Raw genomic sequence first — 8,618 nt, forward strand, 5'->3', positions numbered from 1 at the left:
AAAAAAAAAACAACAAGAAGCAAAACATACATGGGTTAGTCTTTAACCAGCACGGATCTACTGAAATGCACAAGAGAGCAGAGGTGCTAGCAGAATTGGTGCATTAGACAGACATTGACAAAAAGGTTGCAAGTGAAGTCCACCAAAATGTATAACCATGGAGGTAGCAATAATAGCACACTGTATGGTTAAGCTAAAAAAAGGCTTTTTGGTCCATTGCTGATTGTAAAGAAAATGCTCTTGAACAACAAAAGATGAGATGATTACAGTGATTGTACTGGGACATTCCTTGACTGGATTCCTTGACTTTTAAGAAGGCAGTGATGAAACCGCAAGTTATGTTTAACTGTTTCAACTTCACACTGAAGACATAACACTTGATAATGCTAATGTGAACTTTGAACAGCTTCATTTTGTCCAGCAGTTACTTTAAAAAAATCATTGTCATTACATTCTTAAAGCCAACTGTGCACTTTATAAACACTGACAGCTGAAAGCATCCTAATGATCAGCGATCAGTGGATATTGAGTTTGTTTTAAAAATCTAGAATCTAGAACATTTGCTTTTTCTTTTAAATTTCTGAAATACGGCCAAACTGGTGACACGATTTTCCCTGTTTTACCCACAGTGAGAAGTCTTCCCTTTTTCTACTACATCCCCCAGAATGCTGTGCTGTTCTGTATCGGAGTTTAGTGAATAGTCTGTAAAATGTGTTATCTATTGATAAGGTATCTTATGTATCATGATATGTTATAGGTTTATTGTCCCGCGTTAAAAAAATCCATCGGTTAATCGTTATCAGTGGATGGATAAATGTAGAATTAATATGTTTCTCTAATTTGATGAAATGAAGATGTTAGAACTGAAGAAGCTGAGATCCTATCTATAATTATGACATAACCTTAGGCGCATTAGTCCACATCAGCTCATTTGAAAACCTCATGATTTTTTTCCTACGATTTCTGATGCACTTAAGGTCAGACGTGACATGGTGTCGCATAATCAGACCTTCATTACTGTATGATTAGTTACCAGTGAATCCCTATTATCCTGTGCGTCTGCAGTGACGTTGTGTCAGGCTTATCTCATCCTCATGACTGATTGCGCTGCCAGTAGATTTCACGATAGTTCCTGCTTTTCAAGAACGATTCTAAGACTCCAAGAGCTAAAGGTCAAACAAAATGAGAAGGAGATGCGTTTTTCTGTCTTTGCACAACACAGATGAACACGCAACATTTGACCCTGAAAAGAGTCGAGAGTCCTACGAAGACAGGAGGAGAAAAGTTTGTGCTCAAAGGCAACTTGAACTATGAAGATATTCCAAAATGTATGTTGTTGAGAGGAACACAAGGAGGCAATAGGAGACAACCTATACAAGAAGAATTTTAAAACTCCCTTAAGAGGGAAGGGAAAGAACTCAGAGAGAAAACCTCCTGCCTTTGAGGTTTTCTTTCTGTGTTGCAGAAAGATTTTTGACATTGCATATATTGTTTTCACTTAATTTTTTTAAGTGGCTTTGATTCACGTTTGTTGCTCTGCATAAGAACTTTACTTTGCCATTGTGGGGTAAGAAAACTTTTTTTTACTAAACTGTTAACACCGATATGATTTTGATTTATAGAAATCAAGTTAGCATACTACTAGCATCTTAATGCAGTAAGACTTACGGAAGGTCTCAGGTGTTTTGATAGGCTCAGCTGTTCCCTCTCCCTTCTTGAACTTGGGAGAAAGACATTTCAGATGAGGGAGTAGCTTGCAGATGTTGAGCATTTTCATTAAGACGCAGTGCTGCCAGGTAAAACCTGATTAAATAAAGTAGAAGACAATTGTATCTGTAAGCTCTAAGTGGCACACAAAACTCATCTAATAAAACACAAATGATGGGAATGGGAATAGCAATATCATAAATAGAAGTTGACGCTACGCAGCTATTTACCTGCACAGCAGGTCTCCATACTGCCGTAATTTCTTCCTCAATATCAGACAACAGTTGCTGAAGTGTTGGTTCCAACATCACAACACGTTGGTCTCGCCTGTGTGCCTTTGAATAAGCAAATATTAACACTGGCAACACTGACAAATTACATGGCAACGTGTAGTTTGTCAGGGAAGAAAATTGCACAACTGCATGCCAAGTACCTTTTAAAATATTAATGTGATCACAATATGAATGAACACTTCTACCAAACAAGGCCTCAATCAGTTAGGCAACGTGAGGGTCAAGAACATCACTGAACAAAACTATATCAAGCTGTTAATGTAGTAAATACTCCAAACGTACAGGCGTCCTGTCCCCTAGGAGCTAAAAGCTAACACACAGCGCTAACATTAGCAGAATGTGCTGCTATCAAAACAAAATGGCCACGGCACATTCCAATATATTGCAAGAAAATAAAAAGTCTCTCTTTTAGGAAGTAGTATTGCTGCGTATTTCACCACATGAAATAAAAATATTTTTGTGTTTACGTTCCCTCATGTGAACAGATGTTCGCCCGGTGCTGCGGTAGGCGCCTCGCTCACCTGGGCTGCGGCTTGCTAGGCGCTTCTCAGGTGTGAAGAGGAGTTTTCCGCTGTAAATACGTTTTCCTCCTCAGCACAGCAAACAGCGGAAGCTCCTGTCACAATAACAACACCTCATATCGGTCATTCCCAGCATTAAACCCTGCGTGGCCCTGAACTCTCCCCTTACTCCTTGTTTAATGTTAATCCAAACACCCACTCATGTCTGTGGACACAGCTACCTGCTACCATTGACGGCGCGCGCTCACAGGTCGCACCTATGAGCACGCGACTTCTTCTGGTGTTTTTTTCTCGCGAGTCGAAAAGAAACTGAAGGTGTGAATCACCGCCACCTACTGGTACGTAGTGTTGTTATGTATAAGTTTTCATTAAGAAACTTCTGAGGCCCTTATTCTAAACTACAATAACTTGTTGTTTTCTACTTTTGTTTCATTTTGAACATTGAATGTTTATTGCTGACCGGATAAAAATAAAGACATACACAATTAAATTTGATTGAATTGAATTAAATTGTGTTTTCAATTGAGGAAACACAAAATAGCTGTGTTTTCTCTCATGGTCCCTGAATACTGTGAACCCGGCAATTTTGGCCTGTAGTGCATAAAATCTGAGCACTTGTTAATCAACTTAACTCCAAATAAAGCAAATTATAGAACACAGACAGGTGAAAATATATGGTTACACCGACATTCCTGTTTCCCAGTGTGGAGTGGAGAACGCATTTCCCCAAATTATCGAAGGCTGCACTGTTTTAGGAAACCTTCCTGATTAAAACTTCTCCTGCCTCATCAGTTTTGCTCTTGGCCTGTCACATTCTGTGCATATTGAGGAACTTGTCACTCCTCCTTCAGTCCTTCTGTGACGATTGTGGCATGTTTACAGCGGTCCACTGTCTGAAAATGTCCAGTGAGGTGTGTTTTTGCATAGTTTAATGGAGGGTCAGGCCGTAAAGTGTAAATGTCATCACCGGAGAAACGGATATTATGTTTCCTGTTCTCATGCGTTTCTGTTGGTTTGGAGGACACACTGTCCAAAGCAGTCTGGGTCCTACATGTTTTCTGTGAGCCCCCAACTGATTTTAGACGTTTCTCTCTCTCTCTCTCTCTCTCTCTCTCTCTCTCACTCACATACGCACCCACACACACGCACACAGACAAACAGAGTCCAACGCAAGATGTCCTTTCTTTGTTTCTCTATAACATTCCCAGGGATAGAGTCTGCAGGATCGCTGCTGATAACACTGGACAGCGTGTCTCGCGGTTGACCCTGGGATCATGATTCAACGTTTTGAACTACTTGTAAAGCATTGAGAGAACCTGAAACTGCACCTCGATCATACTCTCGTCATGGGAAAACATGGAGGTGGCAGCATGATGCTTTGGGGATGCCTTTCTTTGGCAGGGAGGGAAAGTCGTTCAGAGAAAATGGAAACATACATGGAGGTTAATACAGGGCAGTGTTAGAGGGTGCAATAGAAAATCAACAACACTAGACATACAATGGTTTAGCTCTAGGTTTTCCACGTTAGAATGGCCTAGTCAAAGTCTAAACCAAAATACAAGTAATAATCTGTGGATTGGCCTGAATAAAGCTTAAATACTCAGCATCCAACCTGACCGAGAGTGAGCTATTACTCAGAAAAATATTCCATTCCTCATGAGTTTTGCAGCTGAGTGGTTCTATATTTGGAGACACAATCGACATCCAGTCGTCATGTTTGGTCCGGTTTGTTCAGATGTTTGTCATTTCTTCAAATTTTAGTCCTTTGTTATTATTTAGGGATCTTAACATGTCTCAATATGATTTACAGAGTTGGAAAAACGTGACCTCCCGATGTCTCGGTTGGTTACCGTGTTTTCCCAAGACATCATTTTCACTCTTAGTTTCCTTTCGGCAACGTCTCACATTTTTTTCTAACATTTCTCAGTAGCCAGTTTGATAACAATATTGCATAAATTGAATTGAAAATATTTTTCTGTGTAGAACTATATGTGTCAGAGAGTCGTCTGTTGACTAATGTACTTTAATTAATGTACTTTCCTTTTAAATCAGTGCCAATACCTGCCACAGCAAAAGTAAACCGCGTGAAAAATGATGTCACTTCCTCTTATTAAGAGCTCAAGCAACTTATTGTGAAAAACCGTAATTTCACTGGAGCCAGGAGCTTTTAGCATGTATGCTAGCAAGTGGAGTTCATCACAAAAATGCTTGAAATTGTCAATTTTGTTACCATCAAACTGAATTAGTTACGACGTCACACAACTATTGAGTACTCACTTTAAAAGTTAATAATCACTATGCCATATAATCAATCCAGTAAAGATTATAAGGGCAGTGAAAGCTGAGGGAATTATGTTTTGTTTCCTGACAGGTATTGTATTTCATCAAGTACAATACTTGAATGATATTTTAGACTTTATTAGATTCTAATGTAAGAATCTCCTTTTTAAGGAACACAACAGATCTATTATTGTACAATATTGTTTCTGTTTTATGGTAAATGCCTGTTGAAGTTTATTTAATAAGCTAATGCTTTAAAAAATTTAACCCTTTAATAAAATGAACCCTTTAATGTCAGTTCTGTTGTTTCAGGGGTCAACTCTAGTAATCTAGTGAATTAAAAAGAAAGAAATTTGTCTTTAGTGTCACACTGCTGATTGACTTTTTCTGTATAGGCACACTTTTGTTCTGAAAAATGTTTGTATTCAGTGACAAATATTTACATCTATTCAACCAGTTCTGTTAATAATGAGGTTATTTTTAGTGTATTTTTAACGGCTATAACAGGTCCTGTTTGTGGACTGTGGGAGGAAGCTGGAGTGACAGGAGAGAAGTGGTTGTTTCTGCGGAGAGTTTGCATTCAAATCCAGACCTCTGGCCAAGATTTGAATCTTCTCGCTGCGAGGCAGCAGTCCTACCAACTGCGGCACCGTGGTGCAACGACATAACAAATACATCTTTCCTTGAAACAAAAAGCAGGCGAAATTAACCGCTAATGATTTGTCAAAGTTTAATGTGTTTTCAGTGCAGTTCCTAGAAGAATTGATGGGAAACGATCTGTTGACTTTCCTTCCTATTGCTTTCAAAATGCCAAATGTGCCTTGAAACATAGAGTTGGCAGAAAAGGGCGTTCCGTTTTTGTTGCTCTCCCAGTTATTGAAATACTTTGCTCTGTTTCTAACCACAAACGTTGAGTGTACAACTCATAATCCCAGTACTGAGGCCTAATTTGTAAAAGCTTAGATTTTAAGCGGTATTCATTTTCTCATGCATGTGATGCAATTCCAAGTTTCAGATAGTTTCAGTCTTATATTTTGTTTGTTTCTCCATGTACGTTTTCTTCAATAGGCCAGTGGAATTACATCTAACAAGTAGAATCTCAGTAAGACGCCAATTGTTGCATTTCTGTAGGATTCTCAATAAGTTATCCTCATTCTTGCTGTTGCATTGTCTGCAAATTGAATCTAAAAAAAACAACAACAAAAAAAACATGAATAAATAAGAAAGACCAACAATAATTTTTGATTTTATGTAGTTTTATTTTTATTGGATTTTTCAATTTTCTTTGACTTCATTGCAAAAAGAAAAAGAAATTAACACCAACAATAAATAATACATTCAACAATAAAAATAATCCAGATATAGAGTAAACATTCAAGTGTACTTAGCCTTTATAAAAACCTACAGTAAAATGTAAACAGCCTTCTCTCCTCCTGAGCCGTGTGAGTCTCTGGCAGCTGTCCAAAAGGCGAAACGTCAACAAAGCAACAACTTGCGCATCGGCGCGCGCGAGTCTCACAAGGTATGAAGCCACGTCACAGATTAGGCTCTGACGGACAGAACAAGCTAACATTCTCATACGTCTTGTTGGCAGTGGTTGTTTATTCTTTTGAAAAAAAAAAAAAAAAAAAGAAGAAGCAGACTCGGTTGTCCGGTCAGTGTCCTTTTGAAACGGTGCTGCGTTTAAGCGCGCGCGCGGCAGCATCAGCACCAGCGACGGCATCGGCGGCGCCTTCAAAGCTCCGCTTTACGTCCGAGCGGCAGCCGGCCGCCCTGCACGCGCCAGGCTCCTTCTTCTTTTAAAAGATTGTTTTTTTTGTGTGTGCGTTTGTTTGCGCACGTTTGCGCCTCGTGCTCTCTCCCCCTTAGCTTATCACGCACCTCTCTTTGTCCTTGCCGTGGCCGCCTCCGACGGCCTTCTCCTTAATGTACATGAGGTCGCTGTGGACGCTCGGCCTCCGCGCGCACGGAGTCACCACGCCGTACGCCTCCCCGATGTCCTTCATCTTCTTGTGCTTGAGCGACTTCCTGTGCAGCATGTCGCAGTACTGCACGGACACCTTCCGGTGCAGGTCGGGGCTCATCTCGTGAGGTAGCTTCGCCAGGGTAAACAGCGTCTGAAACATCTTGTCCACGTTCTCGTTGCGCTTGGCCGAGATCTCGAAGTAGGCGCACTTGTCGTCGCCGGCCACCAGCTGCTCGATCTCCTCCTGCTGCACCTGCCGGTGGAACTCCCGGTCGCCCTTGTTCCCGCAGATCACCAGAGGCACGTCGATGTTCTCCTTGATCTTGTTCTTCAGGCACGACTTGGTCTCGTAGATCTGCTTCTTGAGCCGCTGCACCTCCTGGAAAGACTCGCGGTTGTCCAAGCTGAAGACCAGAATGAACACGTCACCTGGAGAGAAAATTGGGGTTGGGGAATGAGTTGGTTAACTTCTTTTTTTTTTTGCTAATGCACTACATTTGCTGAAAATGCGTTTTGCATTTGCACGAACTCGCAACGCCATGCACGGGGGAAAGCAGAGGCGTGCGTAAATACGCACGAAAGCTGCAAAAAGCAAAACCGGCGAGTAAAGTACCTGTCAGTATGGAGAGTCTCCTCATCGCGGGGAAAGGGTGATTCCCTGACGTATCCAGTATGTCCAGTTGGTAAACGTCCCCTTTGATGTTGTACAGTTTCCTGTGAAAGTCCTCGATGGTCGGCGTGTACTGCTCCTCGAACCGGCCGTTCAGGAACCGGGACACGATGGCCGTTTTCCCAACTTTGGTGGAGCCCAAAATCACCATCCTGTAGCAGTTCTTGGCGGGGATGTCAAAGTCGCTCTCGGATGGAGACATTTTCTTGATCATGGTTTATTCCCGATGGCTTGGATTGTGCGTAAAACGGAAAAGAAACGGGCGGTTTCCGTTTGCGGTTCTGTCTCAACGGCGGTCAGGAGTAGGGTATTTATGCGAGCTGGGGACCCCGCCCCCCTGTGAGAGCGTCACGGCTCAGTGAGTAGACACACGCTGCTGTGTGTGTGAAGCAGGAGAGAGGAGGGGAGGGGGAGTGGACAGAACTCCCACTGGTGCGTCAGTCTGTCAGTTCCAACGAAGACGGGACAGGAACGCAAAATAAATAAATGAATAAAAAAACAGGACACAATAATGACGGATGGGTCAGAGGCCAGCTGTTGTGCGTAAACCTGCAGTAGTTCACTAGTTTACGGGATTCATGTTCCCAAATGATTAACGAATTATGTTGTAAAACTGATTAAAAGAAAGAAAGAAAGAAGGAAATGAATATTTGATAAAGAAATATAAATATAAATGATGCCGAGTAATCAAAATGCCGCGGTGTATTCCAAAACCAAACACACTGATTTATCCATCCAATGTGACTTTAGCAGGTTTAGAAAAACAAAAGGCCCAGCAGAGGGCGCTCGAGTCTGCGGTTATCTATAACGTGTGGCGCTGCTCGTGAGCGCGTGCTTTACCTATTGCGTGCACGTGGCAAAAAGAAAGAAAATAAGTGGGTCCATCTGCTTGTTTACCTTCTCTCTCCAGCAGATTATTTCATCTCAGCTGTTTATTCCCCCGGTTGATCACCGGAGCTGAACGGAGGAGATGCTTCAGAGAGACAGCTGCAGGAAAGCGGGTTAAACAACAACAAGCAGCCTGCAGCACCAGTAAGCTGGCAGCACACACTGGCACCTGCGGGTCGATGGAATGTGACCCAATATCTGCAGGAATAATGAGATTATAACAGTTCGCTGTTCGCTTTTGCAGGTAGCTGCAAAAGCTGGGTTTTACAGTTGTGAGGTTAAAGTCCCTGACT

General features: G+C 41.8%; 1 protein-coding gene across 1 annotated transcript; it reads right to left on the minus strand.

Moving 5' to 3' along the window:
* Window positions 1-6,045: 6,045 nt before the first annotated feature.
* On the minus strand, window positions 6,046-7,751 carry rasd1 (ras related dexamethasone induced 1). The gene is made up of 2 exons (XM_005807344.2): window positions 7,381-7,751; window positions 6,046-7,196 (listed from the first exon to the last, which is right to left on the minus strand). The coding sequence occupies exons 1-2, from the start codon at window positions 7,649-7,651 to the stop codon at window positions 6,667-6,669; spliced, it is 801 nt and encodes a 266-aa protein (XP_005807401.1). The 5' UTR covers window positions 7,652-7,751; the 3' UTR covers window positions 6,046-6,666.
* Window positions 7,752-8,618: the final 867 nt, after the last annotated feature.

The sequence above is a fragment of the Xiphophorus maculatus genome, chromosome 10, assembly GCF_002775205.1.
Source record: "Xiphophorus maculatus strain JP 163 A chromosome 10, X_maculatus-5.0-male, whole genome shotgun sequence".
Lineage (NCBI taxonomy): Eukaryota > Metazoa > Chordata > Actinopteri > Cyprinodontiformes > Poeciliidae > Xiphophorus > Xiphophorus maculatus.

Excerpts from the sequence above, each read along its gene's own strand:
- rasd1 (XM_005807344.2), bottom strand. The coding sequence starts at position 7,651 with ATGATCAAGAAAATGTCTCCATCCGAGAGCGACTTTGACATCCCCGCC. Across the intron at positions 7,197-7,380 it reads GAGACTCTCCATACTGACAG|GTGACGTGTTCATTCTGGTC; the intron begins GTACTTTACTCG and ends TTTTCTCTCCAG.